Source organism: Salvelinus fontinalis, unplaced genomic scaffold (genome assembly GCF_029448725.1).
Source record: "Salvelinus fontinalis isolate EN_2023a unplaced genomic scaffold, ASM2944872v1 scaffold_0005, whole genome shotgun sequence".
NCBI classification, from domain to species: Eukaryota; Metazoa; Chordata; class Actinopteri; order Salmoniformes; family Salmonidae; genus Salvelinus; species Salvelinus fontinalis.
Window position 1 is genome coordinate 655969 of NW_026600214.1, and position 23713 is coordinate 679681.

General features: G+C 39.7%; 1 protein-coding gene across 1 annotated transcript in view; it reads left to right on the top strand.

Moving 5' to 3' along the window:
• Window positions 1–23713, top strand: part of LOC129841978 (uncharacterized) — a 107577-nt gene that overhangs the window by 14875 nt on the left and 68989 nt on the right. Inside the window, exons 2-5 of the mRNA XM_055910348.1 lie at window positions 5067–5171; window positions 5371–5721; window positions 5968–6396; window positions 6654–7082. Of these exons, the coding sequence (XP_055766323.1) occupies window positions 5402–5721; window positions 5968–6396; window positions 6654–7082 (1178 nt within the window). The 5' untranslated portion in view covers window positions 5067–5171; window positions 5371–5401. The remainder of the gene's footprint in view (window positions 1–5066; window positions 5172–5370; window positions 5722–5967; window positions 6397–6653; window positions 7083–23713) is intronic.

Genomic DNA, 23713 nt, shown 5'->3' on the forward strand with positions numbered 1-23713 from the left:
GTGCATTCATCTGACTCTGAAATTAAAATGAAGAATAAAATATGCAAGAAAGCTCGGCCTAAAAAGCTAAAGAGCTTCATCCCCATGTCCAAACAGGAAACATCACCTGCTGAGCTGCTAAAAACACATGAGAAAAAAATCCTCCTTTTTGGAAAACCTGGAATTGGAAAAACAACAGTCGCCCATCAAATGTTGAACCTCTGGGCAGAGAAAGATCACAGAGAACTAGATTACATGTTTTATTTTGGTGTGAGAGACATTTCACACAGAAAACCCATGAACCTGGAGGACCTTCTCTTTAACATGTACAGTGAGCCAGAAGAAAGCAAAGAAGAAGTGTTACAGGATATTAAAAAGAACTCTGAAAACGTTGTCATCATATTTGATGGAATCACAGACACAGACCTCTCCTCTCTGTCGGTAGTAAAGAACCTCATGGAGAACCTCCTCCCGGATGCAAAGATTGTGATCACATGCAGACCAGATCAATCTGAAGACTTCCTGACAGACTGGCCCACAGACTGGTTCAGAGTGGAGGTGAAAGGGTTCAGTGATGAATCCATCAGGGCTTACTTAACACAGATGCTGAGTGCTGAGCCTGACTCCTTTTCAAATCAAATCAAATCAACTTTTATTTGTCACATACACATGGTTAGCAGATGTTAATGCGAGTGTAGCAAAATGCTTGTGCTTCTAGTTCCAACAATGCAGTAATAACCAACGAGTAATCTAACAACAATTCACAACAACTACCTAATACACAACTACCTTATACACACAAGTGTAAAGGGATAAAGAATATGTACATACAAATATATGAATGAGTGATGGTACAGAACGGCATAGGTACGATGCAGTAGATGGTATCGAGTACAGTATATACATATGAGATGAGTAATGTAGGGTATTTTTAACATTATATTAAGTGGCAATTTTTAAAGTGGCTAGTGATACATTTTTTACATCAATTTTCCATTATTAAAGTGGCTGGAGTTGAGTCAGTATGTTGGCAGCAGCCACTCAATGTTAGTGGTGGCTGTTTAACCTGTTTGGGCTGCAGGGGCAGTATTGAGTAGCTCTGATAAAAGGTGCCCATTTCAAACGGCCTCGTACTCAATTCTTGCTCGTACAATATGCATATTATTATTACTATTGGATAGAAAACACTCTCTAGTTTCTAAAACCGTTTGAATTATATCTGTGAGTAAAACAGAACTCATTTGGCAGCAAACCTCCTGACCAGGAAGTGGAAGTCTGAAAATGATGCTCTGTTCTAGGGCCTGCCTATAAATGGGCATGATACGTATTAGTATACATGCACGTCATACACCTTCCACTAGATGTCAAGAGGCAGTGAGAGAATAAATGGAGTGATTATCTTGGTCTGAGGTGGAATAAATCCTCTTGGAATGACGTGTCACCCATTTCCTGTTTTCTGGAAAGTGCGAGGATGGACCTGGAATTGCCTTCTGGAAAGCTGTCGTTATAGGCGACTACTATCTCCGGCTTTGATTTTATTTGATACATGTGACAATATCATCGTAAAGTATGTTTTTTCAATATAGTTTTATTAGATTATTGAAATTTATTCGGGACGTTAGGCGTGTTGCGTTGTGTGCCTTTGTTCAGGAAGGAGAGCTTCGTGCCACTTGGCTAGTGTGCTTGCTAATTCAAGAGGGACAAAGGACGTTCTAAAACCAAACAACGATTGTTCCCGACAAAGGACCTCTTGTACAACATTCTGATGGAAACTCATCAAAAGTTGGACCCATTTTATGATGCTATTTCATATATCTGTCGAACTGTGTACTATTAGTTTTGCGCCCAGGTTTTGGGCACGCTCTAGCTATACCGTAAGCCTTATGTCAAAAAAGTTATTTTTAGAATTCTAACACTGCGATTGCATTAAGAACTAGTGTATCTATCATTTCCTATACAACATGTATTTTTTAGTCATGTTTATAAATAGTTATTTGGTCAGAATATGTGAGTGTCAGATAAATATCCGGACGTTGTGGGAAAAAGATGCTACGTTAGCACAATGTATAACCACTGATTTCAGCTCTAAATATGCACATTTTCGAACAAAACATAAGTGTATGTATAACCTGATGTTATAGGACTGTCATCTGATGAAGCTTATCAAGGTTAGTCAAAAATTATATATCTTTTGCTGGTTTGTTACGATCGCTAACTTTTGCTGCTGGTAAATGGCTTGTGTTTCTGGCTATTGTGGTAAGCTAATATAATGCTATATTGTGTTTTCGCTGTAAAACACTTAAAAAATCGGAAATATTGGCTGGAATCACAAGATGCCTGTCTTTCATTTGCAGTACACCATGTATTTTTCAGAAATGTTTTATGATGAGTATTTAGGTATTTGACGTTGGTGTCTGTAATTACTCTGGCTGCTTCGGTGCTATTTCTGACGGTAGCTGTGATGTTAGCTGCAATGTAAAACTGATTTATACCTCAAATATGCACATTTTTCGAACAAAACATAGATTTATTGTGTAACATGTTATAGGACTGTCATCTGATGAAGTTGTTTCTTGGTTAGTTTGGTTGGATCTTGGTTAGTTATGTTGGTTTTGTGCATGCTACCTGTGCTGTGAAAAATGTCTGTCCTTTTTTGTATTTGGTGGTGAGCTAACATAAATATACGTGGTGTTTTCGCTGTAAAACATTTAAAAAATCGGACATGTTGGCTGGATTCACAAGATGTGTATCTTTCATTAGCTGTATTGGACTTGTTAATGTGTGAAAGTTAAATATTTAAAAATAATATATTTTGAATTTCGCGCCCTGCACTTGAAGTGGCTGTTGTCATAAGTGTACCGGCACCGCCCTGCAGCCATAAGAAGATAACAGTCTGATGGCCTTGAGATAGAAGCTGTTTTTCAGTCTCTCGGTCCCTGCTTCGATGCACCTGTACTGCCCTCGCCTTTTGGATGATAGCGGGGTGAACAGGCAGTGGCTCGGGTGGTTGTTGTCCTTGATGATCTTTATGGGCTTCCTGTGACATCGGGTGGTGTAGGTGTCCTGGAGGGCAGGTAGTTTGCCCCCGGTGATGCGTTGTGCAGACCTCACTACCCTCTGGAGAGCCTTACGGTTGTGGGCGGAGCAGTTGCAGTACAAGGCGGGGATACTGCCCGACAGGATGCTCTCGATTGTGCATCTGTAAAAGTTTGTGAGTGCTGTTGGTGACAAGCCGCCTTCTTCACCACGCTGTCTGTGTGTGTGGACCAATTCAGTTTGTCCGTGATGTGTACGCCGAGGAACTTAAAACTTACGACCCTCTCAACTACTGTCCCGTCGATGTGGATAGGGGGGTATTCCCTCTGCTGTTTCCTTAAGTCCACGATCATCTCCTTTGTTTTGTTGACGTTGAGTGTAAGGTTATTTTCCTGAAACCACCTTCCGAGGGCCCTCACCTCCTCCCTGTAGGCCGTCTCGTCGTTTTTGTTTTTGGTAATCAAGCCTACCACTGTAGTGTTGTCTGCAAACTTGATGATTGAGTTGGAGGCGTGCATGGCCACGCAGTCGATGGTGAACAGGGAGTACAGGAGAGAGCTCAGAACGCACCCTTGTGGGGCCCCAGTGTTGAGGATCAGCGGGGTGGAGAAGTTGTTGCCTACCCTCATCACCTGGGGGCGGCCCGTCAGGAAGTCCAGTACCCAGTTGCACAGGGCGAGGTCATGACCCAGGGTCCCGAGCTTGATGACGAGTTTGGAGGGTACTATGGTGTTAAATGCTGAGCTGTAGTCGATGAACAGCATTCTCACATAGGTATTCCTCTTGTCCAGATGGGTTAGGGCAGTGTGCAGCGTGGTTGCGATTGCGTCGTCTGTGGACGTATTGGGGCGGTAAGAAAATTGGAGTGGGTCTAGGGTGTCAGGTAGGGTGGAGGTAATATGGTCCTTGACTAGTCTCTCAAAGCACTTCATGATGACGGAAGTGAGTGCTACAGGGCAGTAGTCGTTTAGCTCAGTTACCTTAGCTTTCTTGGGAACAGGGACAATGCTGGCCCTCTTGAAGCATGTGGGAACAGTAGACTGGGATAAGGATTGATTGAATTTGTCCGTAAACACACCAGCCAGCTGGTCTGCGCATGCTCTGAGGACGCGGCTGGGGATGCCGTCTGGGCCTGCATTCTTGCGAGGGTTAACACGTTTAAATGTTTTTCTCACGTCGGGTGCAGTGAAGGAGAGCCCGCAGGTTTTGGTAGCAAGCCGTGTCATTGGCGCTGTATTGTCCTCAAAGCGAGCAAAAAAGTTATTTAGTCTGTCTGGGAGCAAGACATCCTGGTCCGCGACGGGGCTGGTTTTCTTTTTGTAATCCGTGATTGACTGTAGACCCTGCCACATACCTCTTGTGTCTGAGCCGTTGAATTGCGAATCTACTTTGTCTCTATACTGACGCTTAGCTTGTTTGATTGCCTTGCGGAGGGAATAGCTACACTGTTTGTATTCGGTCATGTTGAGCAGTGTGTTAAACTTGACAACACTGAGTTGTGAAGAAAGCAGTGTCCATTTTTGCATTCTTGGGGGCATTCATGGTTAAGATTTCACCCACAGCGTCAGACTCCTACTATGCATTTCTCCACTACACAATGCAGGAGTTCTTTGGTGCCCTTTGGCTCTTACAGAATCCAGACAAAATCCGAGAGGTTCTAGAGAAGTGCCAGACTGAAGAATGGAAACACACAAAACACTTGATTCCTTTCCTGTGTGGCCTTCTGAATGAGAGGAATGTTAGATTGGTAAACGGTCTAGTTCCAGCTCAACAGATCAAGAAGACGTCAGAATGGTTCTTCAAGGAAGTGGTGAACACATTTCTTCCATCTCAAACAAACCAAGATCATGCAGAAGGTGGTGCTCCTGAGTTTGAGATAGATCTTCTGTTTTTGTGTCAGTGCTTGTATGAATATCAGTCTTCTGAGGCCTGTCTGCTTCTCCTGGACAAACTGGACTATCATCTAGACCTGAATGAAGAACATCTTGATCCTCACCAGTGCTGTGCAGTCTCATGTCTTTTGTCTTATGTCTTATGTCTTATGTGACCAGTCAGTCGGCAGAGAGAAAAGTTGACTTGGACCTGAACGGCTGCACTGTGTCAGACCAAGGAGTAAGGCAGATACTGGGCTCTCTGAAGAACGTCAGACACCTTGGGTAATATTTGTGTTATCTAATTTACCAGTTTATTTCCAATTAACAAGTAAAAGAAAGAGAAATTGGGATGAAGCAACCCATCTTTAAAAAATATATCTTATATTCTCTTCCATTCAGATACTGAGTTATAAACACTTCTGTGTCATGCTACTTTGAAATAATCAGTATAATATAATTTATAACCTGTTCTCTTTTAAAGACCATCCTCTGATGATTCATCTGACCCCTCAATGTTCTGTCAACTCTGGACAACTTTGCTGAGCAGTGAGGCAGAGATGGACTTCACCACTTTACTTGGTCTCTGTGGAAATGAGTTGCACCTTCCAGTCCAGGGTGAAAGACGAGTGTTTGAGAAAGCAGAAGAAGTGATGAAACAGAGTCAAGAGGGGGTTCATCTCTGTCTACACTGGGATCAGAGAACTGTTCTCAGTGAAGGTCTCAGGGATCAGAGAACTGTTCTCAGTGAAGGTCTCAGGGATCAGAGAACTGTTCTCAGTGAACCTCTCAGCAAAACCATTTTAAAGTGTCTAACAAATATCAACAAGCTCAGGTGAGTGTTTTCACAGCCAATATTTACTCAATGTCTTCGTGACTATTCATTTATTTAAATCAACTGAGAACATATTGTTCTTATTTCCAATGACAACCTATCAAAAGGCTAAGACGGACAAATAAGACATTACAACAACACAACAAGATAGACATGACAACAGTATTCAGTCTATTAAAGAGGCAGCAGTCACATTCTCCCTGCTTCTATCTGAACATAGACATTCTTGTGTTTTATGGGTCACAGGTTTACCCCTCTACAGCATCAGAGAGGATCCCCTGAAAAACTGGAGACAGAAGAGAAAGCAGTCCTACTAGATTTGTGTCTACAAGCAGCACTAGATCACAGAGAAACGGTCCAGAGAACTGTGAATACACTGCTTTCACTGTTCTCTGTGTATCAAACTGAGAGATGTGACATCCTGCTGGATCTGTACTCTTATGTGAAGGACTATGAGACTCAAACAGGCAGGAGTGTCCTTCCAGCATTACAGCCAGTTTACAAGTCGGGTCCTGCAGTCTGGTCCATAGACCTCTCAGAGAGAAAGGCCTCCCTCCTCCTAGAAGTGCTGAAACTCCAACCAGAGAAGAAACCAATAGAGCTGAAGGGCTGGTCAGATGAAGAGAGTGAAGTGAGGAGTTTCCTTCAGTGTCTGTCCTACATCTCACAGCTGAGGTGAGTTGGATCAGTACAGTTCAGAGATTTTAGTTTTCTTATAGAGGAAGCTTGTAGATTTCTGCAATAAACTAAACAGAAACATGCTGTTTGGAAAATATGGGATCTTTGCAGTCAGGATTTTGAAGAACAATTTACTGTATGTGGATGATGAGTTTAGAAAGATAGTCATTGTATTTTACCCACCATGTGACCTTCAGAAATGCATATCATACCTCTCACATATTCATATATTTGTTGTTCAACTGTTCTTGCAGTTTTACTCCACCACAGGATCAGAGAAGATCCCCTGAAGAGAGGACAAAGAGAGAGAAGACATTCCTACTGAATCTGTGTCTTCAAGCACCTTTCCATGAGAGAGGAACCATACAAACAACTGTAGAGAAAGTGTTGTCACTGTCTAAAGTATATCACAACCAGAAATGTGATTTCCTGCTGGATCTGTACTCTCATGTGAAGGATTATGAGATTCAAACAGGCAGGAGTTTCCTTCCAGCATTACAGGTAGTTTACCAGTCAGATCCTCCAGTCTGGTCCATAGACCTCTCAGAGAGAAAGGCCTCCCTCCTCCTAGAAGTGCTGAAACTCCAACCAGAGAAAAAACCTGTAGAGCTGAAGGGCTGGTCAGATGAAGAGAGTGAAGTGAGGAGTTTCCATCAGTGTCTGGCCTACATCTCAAAGCTGAGGTGAGTCTGAACATGTGTGGTGGTTAGTGATTATGTGATGCTAGTGGTTATTATCTTGTAGAAACATTTTGTAGAAACTTCATAGTGTTGGTAAATCTTGTAGCGGTATTGTTAGAGAGGGGTAAGAAGGGTAAAGGTTAGAGAGGGGTAAATGTAAAGATTTTGTTGGGGCGCCAGGCATGTATTAACCATGCCGAAAGGAAAAGAGTAGGATAGAGAGAGACCCACTACCAGACACACACACATCAGCAGAAGAGACTGTCTAGAGTGTAGCCTGTTAGCCAGATAGCCAGTGGAGAGAAAAGATAAGACACACCATATAAAACACCCATCACAGCACAGGGGTAACCCCACCAATAATAGCTCGTACAATAGTGATGGCAGAGCAATTTAACGGCAACTTCATAGAAACAATTTACAAGAAAGAACCAAGTCATCAACATTAGAGGATTTGCAGTAATCTGTATTACCTCCCAGTGGAGGAGTGCAGAGGGTATGAATGGTGGGGGGTCATAGACAAACAAAGGCCTTAAAATGTCCAAAATCTTCTGAGCCACATGTCATTAGTACCCCACCAATACAGTTCAAATAACAAAACACAATAAACTAGCAAGAAACCCTTTAACTAAAATAGAGAGAGAGAGGGACTTAAAAAGACATGGCTCCCCACAGAGGAGCGTGTATGTGGTCACTGCACGACAGGGGAGGTAGAGACAGAGATGCACTTTCTCCTTTACTGTGATAAATATTCCTCACCAAGTGATTCATTATTCACAGAAATGACAACATTTATTCCAAATGTTAACTTATTAAACCCAGAGGAAAAACTAAAAATTCAAATATGTATTTGTCTGCCACAGCCTGAGGGACACTGAATAATAATATCTGCATAGTAAACAGTAACTTACTTATTATTACAATTATTGTTATTACTATTATTATGTTTGTTTATTATTCCAAATAGTAGTGGTATGGGTGGTAATGGTAATGATAGCAGTTTAATGATGGTGGTGGTGGTAGTAGTAGTAATGATGATGGTAGTAGTAGTAGTAGTAGTAATGATGATGGTAGTAGTAGTAGTAATGATGATGGTAGTAGTAGTAGTAGTAGTAATGATGATGGTAGTAGTAGTAGTAGTAATGATGATGGCGGTGGTAGCAGTAATGATGATGGTAGTAGTAGTAGTAATGATGATGGTAGTAGTAGTAGTAGTAATGATGATGGTAGTAGTAGTAATGATGTAATGATTGTGGTGGTAGTAGTAATGATGGTAGTAGTAGTAATAATTATGATGGTAGTAGTAGCAGTAATGGTGATGGTAGTAGTAGTAGTAATGATGACGGTAGTAGTAGTAGTAATGATGATGGTAGTAGTAGTAGTAATGCTGATGGTAGTAGTAGTAGTAATGCTGATGGTAGTAGTAGTAGTAGTTATGATGGTAGTAGTAGCAGTAGTAGTAGTAGTAGTAGTAATGATGATGGTAGTAGTAGTAGTAGTAATGATGATGGTAGTAGTGGTAGTAATGATGGCGGTGGTGGTAGTAGGTGTAGTAATGATGATAATGATGATGGTAGTAGTCGTAACGGTGATGGTGGTAGTAGTAGTAGTAATGATGATGATGGTGGTAGTAGTAATGATGATAATGGTGGTAGTAGTAGTAATGATGATGGTAGTAGTAGTAATGATGGTGACAGTAGTAGTAATGATGGTGGTAGTAGTAGTAGTAGTAGTGTTGGTCCCGTGTGGCTCAGTTGGTAGAGCATGGCGCTTGCAACGCCAGGGTTGTGGGTTCATTCCCCACGGGGGGACCAGGATGAATATGTATGACCTTTCCAATTTGTAAGTCGCTCTAGATAAGAGCGTCTGCTAAATGACTTAAATGTAAATGTAAATGTAGTAGTAGTAGTGATGATGATGGTGGTGGTAGTAGTAGTAGTAGTAGTAGTAGTAGTAATGATGATGATGATGGTGGTGGTAGTAGTAGTAGTAGTAGTAGTAGTAGTAGTAATGATGATGATGGTAGTAGTAGTAATGATGATGGTGGTGGTGGTAGTAGTAATGATGATGATGGTGGTAGTAGTAATGATGATGATGGTGGTAGTAGTAGTAATGATGATGATGGTAGTAGTAGTAATGATGATGGTAGTGGTAGTAGTAGTAGTAATGATGATGGTGGTGGTGGTAGTAGTAATGATGATGATGGTAGTAGTAGTAATGATGATGGTAGTAGTAGTAATGATGATGGTGGTGGTGGTAGTAGTAATGATGATGATGGTGGTAGTAGTAATGATGATGATGGTGGTAGTAGTAGTAATGATGATGATGGTAGTAGTAATGTTAATGGTAGTGGTAGTAGTAGTAGTAATGATGATGGTAGTAGTAGTAATGATGATGGTAGTAGTAGTAATGATGATGGTGGTGGTGGTAGTAGTAATGATGATGGTGGTGGTAGTAGTAGTAATGATGATGATGGTGGTAGTAGTAGTAATGATGATGATGGTGGTAGTAGTAGTAATGATGATGATGGTGGTAGTAGTAGTAATGATGATGATGGTAGTAGTAATGATGATGGTAGTGGTAGCAGTAGTAGTAATGATGATGGTAGTAGTAGTAATGATGATGGTAGTAGTAGTAATGATGATGGTAGTGGTGGTAGTAGTAATGATGATGGTAGTAGTAATGATGATGGTAGTGGTGGTAGTAGTAATGATGATGGTGGTGGTAGTAGTAGTAATGATGATGGTGGTGGTGGTAGTAGTAATGATGATGGTGGTGGTGGTAGTAGTAATGATGATGGTGGTGGTAGTAGTAGTAATGATGATGGTAGTAGTAGTAATGATGATGGTGGTGGTGGTAGTAGTAATGATGATGGTGGTGGTAGTAGTAATGATGATGGTGGTGGTGGTAGTAGTAATGATGATGGTGGTGGTGGTGGTAGTAATGATGGTAGTAGTAGTAATGATGATGGTGGTGGTGGTAGTAGTAATGATGATGGTGGTGGTAGTAGTAGTAATGATGATGATGGTGGTAGTAGTAGTAATGATGATGATGGTGGTAGTAGTAGTAATGATGATGATGGTAGTAGTAATGATGATGGTAGTGGTAGTAGTAGTAGTAATGATGATGGTGGTAGTAGTAATGATGATGATGGTAGCAGTAATGATGATGGTAGCAGTAATGATGATGGTAGTAGTAATGGTGATGGTAGTAGTAATGATGATGGTAGTAGTAATGATGATGGTAGTAGTAATGATGATGGTAGTAGTAATGATGATGGTAGTAGTAATGATGATGGTAGTAGTAATGATGATGGTGGTGGTGGTAGTAGTAGTAATGATGATGGTGGTGGTGGTAGTAGTAATGATTATGGTAGTAGTAATGATGATGATGGTAGTAGTAATGATGATGGTGGTAGTAGTAGTAATGATGGTAGTAGTAGTAATGATGATGGTGGTAGCAGTAGTAGTAATGATGATGGTGGTGGTGGTAGTAGTAATGATGGTGGTAGTGGTAGTAGTAGTAGTAATGATGATGGTAGTAGTAATGATGATGGTAGGAGTAATGATGATGATGGTAGTAGTAGTAATGATGATGGTGGTAGTAGTAGTAGTAATGATGATGGTGGTAGTAGTAGTAGTAATGATGATGGTGGTGGTAGTAGTAGTAATGATGATGGTGGTGGTAGTAGTAGTAATGATGATGGTGGTAGTAGTAGTAGTAATGATGGTGGTGGTAGTAGTAGTAATGATGATGATGGTGGTGGTGGTGGTAGTAATGATGGTGGTAGCAGTAGTAGTAATGATGATGGTGGTGGTGGTAGTAGTAGTAATGATGATGGTGGTAGTAGTAGTAGTAATGATGATGATGGTGGTGGTGGTGGTAGTAATGATGGTGGTAGCAGTAGTAGTAATGATGATGGTGGTGGTGGTAGTAGTAATGATGGTGGTAGTTGTAGTAGTAATGATGGTGGTAGTAGTAGTAATAATGATGGTGGTGGTGGTAGTAGTAATGATGGTGGTAGTTGTAGTAGTAATGATGGTGGTAGTTGTAGTAGTAATGATGGTGGTAGTAGTAGTAATGATGATGGTGGTAGTTGTAGTAGTAATGATGATGGTGGTGGTGGTAGTAATGATGATGATGGTAGTAGTAGTAGTAATGATGATGGTGGTGGTGGTAGTAGTAATGATGATGATGGTAGTAGTAGTAATGATGATGGTGGTAGTAGTAGTAGTAATGATGATGGTGGTGGTGGTAGTAGTAATGATGATGATGGTAGTAGTAATGATGATGGTAGTAGTAATGATGATGGTAGTAGTAATGATGATGATGGTAGTAGTAGTAGTAATGATGATGATGGTAGTAGTAGTAGTAATGATGATGATGGTAGTAGTAATGATGATGGTAGTAGTAATGATGATGGTAGTAGTAATGATGATGGTAGTAGTAATGATGATGATGGTAGTAGTAGTAGTAATGATGATGGTGGTGGTGGTAGTAGTAATGATGGTGGTAGTTGTAGTAGTAATGATGGTGGTAGTAGTAGTAATAATGATGGTGGTAGTAGTAGTAATGATGATGGTGGTAGTTGTAGTAGTAATGATGGTGGTAGTTGTAGTAGTAATGATGATGGTGGTGGTGGTAGTAGTAATGATGGTGGTAGTTGTAGTAGTAATGATGGTGGTAGTAGTAGTAATAATGATGGTGGTAGTAGTAGTAATGATGATGGTGGTGGTGGTAGTAGTAATGATGGTGGTAGTTGTAGTAGTAATGATGGTGGTAGTTGTAGTAGTAATGATGGTGGTAGTAGTAGTAATGATGATGGTGGTAGTTGTAGTAGTAATGATGATGGTGGTGGTGGTAGTAATGATGATGATGGTAGTAGTAGTAGTAATGATGATGGTGGTGGTGGTAGTAATGATGATGGTGGTGGTGGTAGTAGTAATGATGATGATGGTAGTAGTAGTAGTAATGATGATGGTGGTGGTGGTAGTAGTAATGATGATGATGGTAGTAGTAATGATGATGGTAGTAGTAATGATGATGGTAGTAGTAATGATGATGATGGTAGTAGTAGTAGTAATGATGATGATGGTAGTAGTAGTAGTAATGATGATGATGGTAGTAGTAGTAGTAATGATGATGATGGTAGTAGTAGTAGTAATGATGATGATGGTAGTAGTAATGATGATGGTAGTAGTAATGATGATGGTAGTAGTAATGATGATGATGGTAGTAGTAGTAGTAATGATGATGGTGGTGGTGGTAGTAGTAATGATGATGATGGTAGTAGTAGTAATGATGATGGTGGTAGTAGTAGTAGTAGTAATGATGATGGTGGTAGTAGTAGTAGTAGTAATGATGATGGTGGTAGTAGTAGTAGTAGTAATGATGATGGTGGTGGTGGTAGTAGTAATGATGATGATGGTAGTAGTAGTAGTAATGATGATGATGGTAGTAGTAGTAATGATGATGATGGTAGTAGTAGTAATGATGATGATGGTAGTAGTAGTAATGATGATGATGGTAGTAGTAGTAGTAACGATGATGGTGGCGGTGGTAGTAGTACTGGTGGTGGTGGTGGTAGTAATGATGGTGGTGGTGGTGATAGTAGTAGTAATGATGATAGTAGTAGTAATGATGGTGGTGGTAGTAGTAATGATGGTGGTGGTAGTAGTAATGATGGTGGTGGTAGTAGTAATGATGGTGGTGGTAGTAGTAATGATGGTGGTAGTAGTAATGATGGTGGTGGTGGTGGTAGTAGTAATGATGATGGTAGTAGTAGTAGTAATGATGATGATGGTAGTAGTAGTAATGATGATGATGGTGGTAGTAGTAATGATGATGATGGTGGTAGTAGTAATGATGATGGTAGTAGTAGTAGTAATGATGATGGTAGTAGTAGTAGTAATGATGATGATGGTAGTAGTAGTAGTAATGATGATGATGGTAGTAGTAGTAACGATGATGGTAGTAGTAGTAATGATGATGGTAGTAGTAGTAATGATGATGGTAGTAGTAGTAGTAATGATGATGGTAGTAGTAGTAGTGATGATGGTAGTAGTAGTAGTAATGATGATGGTAGTAGTAGTAGTAATGATGATGATAGTAGTAGTAATGATGATGATAGTAGTAGTAATGATGATGATGGTAGTAGTAATGATGATGATGGTAGTAGTAGTAATGATGATGATGGTGGTGGTGATAGTAGTAGTAATGATGATGGTAGTAGTAGTAATGATGATGATGGTAGTAGTAGTAATGATGATGATGGTGGTGGTGGTAGTAGTAGTAATGATGATGGTGGTGGTAGTAGTTATGATGGTGGTAGTAGTAGTAATGATGATGGTGGTAGTAGTAGTAACGATGATGGTGGCGGTGGTAGTAGTACTGGTGGTGGTGGTGGTAGTAATGATGGTGGTGGTAGTAGTAATGATGATAGTAGTAGTAATGATGGTGGTGGTAGTAGTAATGATGGTGGTGGTAGTAGTAATGATGGTGGTTGTAGTAGTAGTAATGATGATGGTAGTAGTAGTAGTAATGATGATGGTGGTGGTAGTAGTAGTAATGATGATGGTGGTGGTGGTAGTAGTAATGATGATGGTGGTGGTAGTAGTAGTAATGATGATGGTAGTGGTAGTAGTAGTAATGATGATGGTAGTGGTAGTAGTAGTAGTAATGATGATGGTAGTAGTAGTAGTAGTAGTAATGATGATGGTAGTAGTAGTAATGATGATGGTAGTAGTAGTAATGATGATGGTAGTAGTAATGATGATGATGGTAGTAGTAGTAATGATGATGGTGGTGGTGGTAGTAGTAATGATGATGGTGGTGGTGGTAGTAGTAGTAATGATGATGGTAGTAGTAATGATGATGATGGTAGTAGTAATGATGATGGTGGTAGTAGTAGTAGTAATGATGATGGTGGTGGTGGTAGTAGTAATGATGGTGGTAGTAGTAATGATGATGGTAGTGGTAGTAGTAGTAGTAATGATGATGGTAGTAGTAATGATGATGGTAGTAGTAATGATGATGGTAGTAGTAATGATGATGGTAGGAGTAATGATGATGATGGTAGTAGTAGTACTGATGATGGTGGTAGTAGTAGTAGTAATGATGATGGTGGTAGCAGTAGTAGTAATGATGATGGTGGTGGTGGTAGTAGTAATGATGGTGGTAGTTGTAGTAGTAATGATGGTGGTAGCAGTAGTAGTAATGATGATGGTGGTAGCAGTAGTAGTAATGATGATGGTGGTAGCAGTAGTAGTAATGATGATGGTGGTGGTGGTAGTAGTAATGATGGTGGTAGTTGTAGTAGTAATGATGATGGTGGTAGCAGTAGTAGTAATGATGATGGTGGTAGTAGTAGTAGTAATGATGGTGGTGGTAGCAGTAATGATGATGGTAGTAGTAGTAGTAATGATGATGGTGGTGGTGGTAGTAGTAATGGTGGTAGTTGTAGTAGTAATGATGATGGTGGTAGTAATGATGATGGTAGTAGTAATGATGATGGTGGTAGTAATGATGGTGGTGGTAGTAGTAATGATGATGGTAGTAGTAGTAGTAATGATGGTGGTGGTAGTAGTAATGATGGTGGTAGTTGTAGTAGTAATGATGATGGTGGTAGTAATGATGATGGTAGTAGTAATGATGGTGGTGGTAGCAGTAATGATGATGGTAGTAGTAGTAGTAATGATGGTGGTGGTGGTGGTAGTAGTAGTAATGATGATGGTGGTGGTGGTAGTAGTAATGATGATGGTGGTAGTAGTAGTAGTAATGATGGTGGTGGTAGTAGTAGTAATGATGATGATGGTAGTAGTGGTAATGATGATGATGGTGGTAGTAGTAGTAACGATGATGGTAATGGTGGTAGTAGTAGTAATGATGATGGTAGTAGTAATGATGATGGTAGTAGTAATGATGATGATGGTAGTAGTAGTAGTAATGATGATGGTGGTAGTAGTAATGATGATGGTAGTAGTAGTAATGATGATGGTAGTAGTAGTAGTAATGATGATGATAGTAGTAGTAATGATGATGGTAGTAGTAGTAGTAATGATGGTAGTAGTAGTAGTAATGATGATGATAGTAGTAGTAATGATGATGATGGTAGTAGTAATGATGATGATGGTAGTAGTAATGATGATGATGGTGGTGATGGTAGTAGTAATGATGATGATGGTGGTGGTGGTAGTAGTAGTAATGATGATGATGATGGTAGTAGTAGTAATGATGATGATGATGGTAGTAGTAGTAATGATGATGATGATGGTAGTAGTAGTAATGATGATGATGGTAGTAGTAGTAATGATGATGATGGTAGTAGTAGTAGTAACGATGATGGTGGCGGTGGTAGTAGTACTGGTGGTGGTGGTGGTAGTAATGATGGTGGTGGTGGTGATAGTAGTAGTAATGATGATAGTAGTAGTAATGATGGTGGTGGTAGTAGTAATGATGGTGGTGGTAGTAGTAATGATGGTGGTGGTAGTAGTAATGATGGTGGTGGTAGTAGTAATGATGATAGTAGTAGTAATGATGGTGGTGGTGGTGGTAGTAGTAATGATGATGGTAGTAGTAGTAGTAATGATGATGGTGGTAGTAGTAATGATGATAGTAGTAGTAATGATGGTGGTAGTAGTAGTAATGATGGTGGTAGTAGTAGTAATGATGGTGGTAGTAGTAGTAGTAATGATGATGGTAGTAGTAGTAATGATGGTGGTAGTAGTAGTAATGATGGTGGTAGTAGTAGTAATGATGATGGTAGTAGTAGTAGTAATGATGATGGTGGTGGTAGTAGTAATGATGATAGTAGTAGTAATGATGGTGGTAGTAGTAGTAATGATGGTGGTAGTAGTAGTAATGATGATGGTAGTAGTAGTAATGATGATGGTAGTAGTAGTAATGATGATGGTAGTAGTAGTAATGATGGTGGTAGTAGTAGTAATGATGGTGGTAGTAGTAGTAATGATGATGGTAGTAGTAGTAGTAATGATGGTGGTAGTAGTAGTAATGATGATGGTAGTAGTAGTAGTAATGATGATGGTAGTAGTAGTAGTAATGATGATAGTAGTAGTAGTAATAATGATGGTGGTGGTAGTAGTAGTAATGATGATGGTAGTAGTAGTAATGATGGTGGTGGTAGTAGTAGTAATGATGGTGGTAGTAGTAGTAATGATGGTGGTAGTAGTAGTAACGATGATGGTAGTAGTAGTAGTAGTAATGATGATGGTGGTAGTTGTAGTAGTAATGATGGTGGTGGTAGTAGTAATGATGATGATGGTGGTAGTAGTAGTAATGATGATGGTGGTAGTAGTAATGATGATGGTAGTAGTAGTAATGATGATAGTAGTAGTAGTAATGATGATAGTAGTAGTAGTAATAATGATGGTGGTAGTAGTAATGATGGTAGTAGTAGTAGTAATGATGATGGTGGTAGTTGTAGTAGTAATGATGGTGGTGGTAGTAGTAGTAATGATGGTGGTAGTAGTAATGATGATGGTGGTAGTTGTAGTAATGATGATGGTGGTAGTAGTAGTAATGATGATGGTAGTAGAAGTAGTAATGATGGTAGTAGTAGTAGTAAGGATGGTAGTAGTAGTAGTAATGATGGTAGTAGTAGTAGTAATGATGATGGTGGTAGTAGTAATGATGATGGTGGTAGTAGTAATGATGATGGTGGTGGTAGTAGTAGTAATGATGATGGTGGTGGTAGTAGTAATGATGACGGTGGTAGTAGTAGTAATGATGATGGTAGTAGTAGTAGTAATGATGACAGTGGTAGTAGTAGTAGTAATGATGATGGTGGTAGTGGTAGTAGTAGTAATGATGATGGTGGTAGTAGTAGTAGTAATGATGATGGTGGTGGTGGTAGTAGTAGTAATGATGATGGTGGTAGTAGTAGTAGTAATGATGATGGTGGTGGTAGTAGTAGTAATGATGACAGTGGTAGTAGTAGTAATGATGATGGTGGTGGTGGTAGTAGTAATGATGACGGTGGTAGTAGTAGTAATGATGATGGTAGTAGTAGTAGTAATAATGATGATGGTGGTAGTAGTAATGATGATAGTAGTAGTAATGATGGTGGTAGTAGTAGTAATGATGGTGGTAGTAGTAGTAGTAATGATGATGGTAGTAGTAGTAGTAATGATGATGGTAGTAGTAGTAATGATGGTGGTAGTAGTAGTAATGATGGTGGTAGTAGTAGTAGTAATGATGATGGTAGTAGTAGTAGTAATGATGATGGTGGTGGTAGTAGTAATGATGATAGTAGTAGTAATGATGGTGGTAGTAGTAGTAATGATGGTGGTAGTAGTAGTAATGATGATGGTAGTAGTAGTAATGATGGTGGTAGTAGTAGTAATGATGATGGTAGTAGTAGTAGTAATGATGGTGGTAGTAGTAGTAATGATGATGGTAGTAGTAGTAGTAATGATGATGGTAGTAGTAGTAGTAATGATGATAGTAGTAGTAGTAATAATGATGGTGGTGGTAGTAGTAGTAATGATGATGGTAGTAGTAGTAATGATGGTGGTGGTAGTAGTAGTAATGATGGTGGTAGTAGTAGTAACGATGATGGTAGTAGTAGTAGTAGTAATGATGATGGTGGTAGTTGTAGTAGTAATGATGGTGGTGGTAGTAGTAATGATGATGATGGTGGTAGTAGTAGTAATGATGATGGTGGTAGTAGTAATGATGATGGTAGTAGTAGTAATGATGATAGTAGTAGTAGTAATGATGATAGTAGTAGTAGTAATAATGATGGTGGTAGTAGTAATGATGGTAGTAGTAGTAGTAATGATGATGGTGGTAGTTGTAGTAGTAATGATGGTGGTGGTAGTAGTAGTAATGATGGTGGTAGTAGTAATGATGATGGTGGTAGTTGTAGTAATGATGATGGTGGTAGTAGTAGTAATGATGATGGTAGTAGAAGTAGTAATGATGGTAGTAGTAGTAGTAATGATGGTAGTAGTAGTAGTAATGATGGTAGTAGTAGTAGTAATGATGATGGTGGTAGTAGTAATGATGATGGTGGTAGTAGTAATGATGATGGTGGTGGTAGTAGTAGTAATGATGATGGTGGTGGTAGTAGTAATGATGACGGTGGTAGTAGTAGTAATGATGATGGTAGTAGTAGTAGTAATGATGACAGTGGTAGTAGTAGTAGTAGTAATGATGATGGTGGTAGTGGTAGTAGTAGTAATGATGATGGTGGTAGTAGTAGTAGTAATGATGATGGTGGTGGTGGTAGTAGTAGTAATGATGATGGTGGTAGTAGTAGTAGTAATGATGATGGTGGTGGTAGTAGTAGTAATGATGACAGTGGTAGTAGTAGTAATGATGATGGTGGTGGTGGTAGTAGTAATGATGACGGTGGTAGTAGTAGTAATGATGATGGTAGTAGTAGTAGTAATAATGATGATGGTGGTAGTAGTAATGATGATAGTAGTAGTAATGATGGTGGTAGTAGTAGTAATGATGGTGGTAGTAGTAGTAGTAATGATGATGGTAGTAGTAGTAGTAATGATGATGGTAGTAGTAGTAATGATGGTGGTAGTAGTAGTAATGATGGTGGTAGTAGTAGTAGTAATGATGATGGTAGTAGTAGTAGTAATGATGATGGTGGTGGTAGTAGTAATGATGATAGTAGTAGTAATGATGGTGGTAGTAGTAGTAATGATGGTGGTAGTAGTAGTAATGATGATGATAGTAGTAGTAATGATGGTGGTAGTAGTAGTAATGATGGTGGTAGTAGTAGTAGTAATGATGATGGTAGTAGTAGTAGTAATGATGATGGTAGTAGTAGTAATGATGGTGGTAGTAGTAGTAGTAATGATGATGGTAGTAGTAGTAGTAATGATGATGGTGGTGGTAGTAGTAATGATGATAGTAGTAGTAATGATGATAGTAGTAGTAATGATGGTGGTAGTAGTAGTAATGATGGTGGTAGTAGTAGTAATGATGATGGTAGTAGTAGTAATGATGGTGGTAGTAGTAGTAATGATGATGGTAGTAGTAGTAGTAATGATGGTGGTAGTAGTAGTAATGATGATGGTAGTAGTAGTAGTAATGATGATGGTAGTAGTAGTAGTAATGATGATAGTAGTAGTAGTAATAATGATGGTGGTGGTAGTAGTAGTAATGATGATGGTAGTAGTAGTAATGATGGTGGTGGTAGTAGTAGTAATGATGGTGGTAGTAGTAGTAATGATGATGGTAGTAGTAGTAGTAGTAATGATGATGGTGGTAGTTGTAGTAGTAATGATGGTGGTGGTAGTAGTAATGATGATGATGGTGGTAGTAGTAGTAATGATGATGGTGGTAGTAGTAATGATGATGGTAGTAATGATGATAGTAGTAGTAGTAATGATGATAGTAGTAGTAGTAATAATGATGGTGGTAGTAGTAATGATGGTAGTAGTAGTAGTAATGATGATGGTGGTAGTTGTAGTAGTAATGATGGTGGTGGTAGTAGTAGTAATGATGGTGGTAGTAGTAATGATGATGGTGGTAGTTGTAGTAATGATGATGGTGGTAGTAGTAGTAATGATGATGGTAGTAGAAGTAGTAATGATGGTAGTAGTAGTAGTAATGATGGTAGTAGTAGTAGTAATGATGATGGTGGTAGTAGTAATGATGATGGTGGTGGTAGTAGTAGTAATGATGATGGTGGTGGTAGTAGTAATGATGACGGTGGTAGTAGTAGTAATGATGATGGTAGTAGTAGTAGTAATGATGACAGTGGTAGTAGTAGTAGTAATGATGATGGTGGTAGTGGTAGTAGTAGTAATGATGATGGTGGTAGTAGTAGTAGTAATGATGATGGTGGTGGTGGTAGTAGTAGTAATGATGATGGTGGTAGTAGTAGTAGTAATGATGATGGTGGTGGTAGTAGTAGTAATGATGATGGTGGTGGTAGTAGTAGTAATGATGACAGTGGTAGTAGTAGTAATGATGATGGTGGTGGTGGTAGTAGTAATGATGACGGTGGTAGTAGTAGTAATGATGATGGTAGTAGTAGTAGTAATGATGACAGTGGTAGTAGTAGTAGTAATGATGACGGTGGTGGTAGTAGTAGTAATGATGATGGTGGTGGTAGTAGTAGTAATGATGATGGTGGTAGTAGTAGTAATGATGATGATGGTAGTAGTAATGATGATGGTAGTAGTAGTAGTAATGATGGTAGTAGTAGTAGTAATGATGATGGTGGTAGTAGTAATGATGATGGTGGTGGTAGTAGTAGTAATGATGGTGGTGGTGGTAGTAGTAATGATGATGATGGTAGTAGTAGTAGTAATGATGACAGTGGTAGTAGTAGTAGTAATGATGATGGTAGTAGTAGTAGTAATGATGGTAGTAGTAGTAGTAATGATGATGGTGGTAGTAGTAATGATGATGGTGGTAGTAGTAATGATGATGGTGGTGGTAGTAGTAGTAATGATGATGACGGTGGTAGTAGTAGTAATGATGATGGTAGTAGTAGTAGTAATGATGACAGTGGTAGTAGTAGTATTAATGATGACGGTGGTGGTAGTAGTAGTAATGATGATGGTGGTGGTAGTAGTAGTAATGATGATGGTGGTAGTAGTAGTAATGATGATGATGGTAGTAGTAGTAGTAATGATGACAGTGGTAGTAGTAGTAATGATGACGATGGTGGTAGTAGTAGTAATGATGACAGTGGTAGTAGTAGTAGTAATGATGATGGTGGTGGTAGTAGTAGTAATGATGATGGTAGTAGTAGTAGTAATGATGACGGTGGTAGTAGTAGTAATGATGATGGTAGTGGTAGTAGTAGTAGTAATGATGATGGTAGTAGTAGTAGTAATGATGATGGTAGTAGTAGTAGTAATGATGATGGTGGTGGTGGTAGTAGTAATGATGATGGTAGTAGTAGTAATGATGATGGTGGTGGTAGTAGTAGTAATGATGATGGTGGTGGTAGTAGTAGTAATGATGATGGTGGTGGTAGTAGTAGTAATGATGATGGTGGTAGTAGTAGTAATGATGATGGTGGTGGTAGTAGTAGTAATGATGATGGTGGTGGTGGTAGTAGTAATGATGATGATGGTAGTAGTAGTAATGATGATGATGGTAGTAGTAGTAATGATGATGGTGGTGGTAGTAGTAGTAATGATGATGATGGTAGTAGTAGGAATGATGATGGTGGTGGTGGTAGTAGTAATGATGATGATGGTAGTAGTAGTAATGATGATGATGGTAGTAGTAGTAATGATGATGATGGTAGTCGTAGTAATGATGATGGTGGTAGTAGTAGTAATGATGATGGTGGTGGTAGTAGTAGTAATGATGATGGTGGTGGTGGTAGTAGTAATGATGATGGTAGTAGTAGTAATGATGATGGTGGTGGTAGTAGTAGTAATGATGATGGTGGTAGTAGTAGTAGTAATGATGATGGTGGTGGTGGTGGTAGTAGTAATGATGATGGTAGTAGTAGTAATGATGATGGTGGTGGTAGTAGTAGTAATGATGATGGTAGTAGTAGTAGTAATGATGATGGTGGTAGTAGTAGTAGTAATGATGATGGTAGTAGTAGTAATGATGATGGTGGTGGTAGTAGTAATGATGATGGTGGTGGTAGTAGTAGTAATGATGATGGTGGTGGTAGTAGTAGTAATGATGATGGTGGTGGTAGTAGTAGTAATGATGATGGTAGTAGTAGTAGTAATGATGATGGTGGTAGTAGTAGTAATGATGATGGTGGTAGTAGTAGTAATGATGATGGTGGTGGTAGTAGTAGTAATGATGATGGTGGTGGTAGTAGTAGTAATGATGATGGTAGTAGTAGTAGTAATGATGATGGTGGTAGTAGTAGTAATGATGATGGTGGTGGTAGTAGTAGTAATGATGATGGTGGTGGTAGTAGTAGTAATGATGATGGTAGTAGTAGTAATGATGATGATGGTAGTAGTAGTAGTAATGATGATGGTGGTGGTAGTAGTAGTAATGATGATGGTGGTGGTAGTAGTAGTAGTATTGTTGATGGTGGTGGTAGTAGTAGTAATGTTGATGGTAGTAGTAGTAATGCTGATGGTAGTAGTAGTAGTAGTAGTAGTATTGTTGATGGTAGTAGTTATAGTAATGATGATGGTAGTATTAGTAATGATGATGGTAGCTGTAGTACTGATGGTTTTAGCAGTAGTAATGATGGTGGTGGTGGTAGTAGTAGTAATGATGATGGTAGTAGTAGTAGTAATGATGATGATGGTAGTAGTAGTAATGATGATGGTAGTAGCAGTAGTAGTAGTAGTAGTAATGGCGGTGGTCATTATCTCGCCATCACGGTTTACAACTCCATTGTGTCCTCCTCCCAGAGCGCTAAGAACCTTGGCGTGATCCTTGACAACACCCTGTCGTTCTCAACCAACATCAAGGCGGTGACCCGTTCCTGTAGGTTCATGCTCTACAACATTCGCAGAGTACGACCCTGCCTCACACAGGAAGCGGCGCAGGTCCTAATCCAGGCACTTGTCATCCCCCGTCTGGATTACTGCAACTCGCTGTTGGCTGGGCTCCCTGCCTGTGCGATTAAACCCCTACAACTCATCCAGAACGCCGCAGCCCGTCTGGTGTTCAACCTTCCCAAGTTCTCTCACGTCACCCCGCTCCTCCGCTCTCTCCACTGGCTTCCAGTTGAAGCTCGCATCCGCTACAAGACCATGGTGCTTGCCTACGGAGCTGTGAGGGGAACGGCACCTCCGTACCTTCAGGCTCTGATCAGGCCCTACACCCAAACAAGGGCACTGCGTTCATCCACCTCTGGCCTGCTCGCCTCCCTACCTCTGAGGAAGCACAGCTCCCGCTCAGCCCAGTCAAAACTGTTCGCTGCTCTGGTACCCCAATGGTGGAACAAACTCCCCCACGATGCCAGGACAGCGGATTCAATCACCACCTTCCGGAAACACCTGAAACCCCACCTCTTTAAGGAATACCTAGGATAGGATAAAGTAATCCTTCTAATCCCCCCCCCAAAAAGAGTTAGATGCACTATTGTAAAGTGGTTGTTCCACTGGGCATAATAAGGTGAATGCACCAACTTGTAAGTCGCTCTGGATAAGAGCGTCTGCTAAATGACTTAAATGTAAATGTAATGTAATGATGATGGTGGTAGTAGTAGTAGTAATGATGATGGTAGTAGTAGTAATGATGATGTTAGTAGTAGTAGTAGTAGTAATGATGATGGTAGTAGTAGTACTAGTAATGATGGTGGTAGTGGTAGTAGTAATGATGATGTTAGTAGTAGTAGTAGTAATGATGATGGTGGTAGTAGTAATGATGATGGTAGTAGTAGTAGTAATGATGATGTTAGTAGTAGTAGTAGTAATGATGATGGTAGTAGTAGTAATGATGATGGTAGTAGTAGTAGTAATGATGATGGTAGTAGTAGTAGTAGTAATGATGATGGTAGTAGTAGTAATGATGATGTTAGTAGTAGTAGTAGTAATGATGATGGTGGTAGTAGTAATGATGATGGTAGTAGTAGTAGTAGTAATGATGATGGTAGTAGTAGTACTAGTAATGATGGTGGTAGTGGTAGTAGTAATGATGATGTTAGTAGTAGTAGTAGTAGTAATGATGATGGTGGTAGTAGTAATGATGATGGTAGTAGTAGTAGT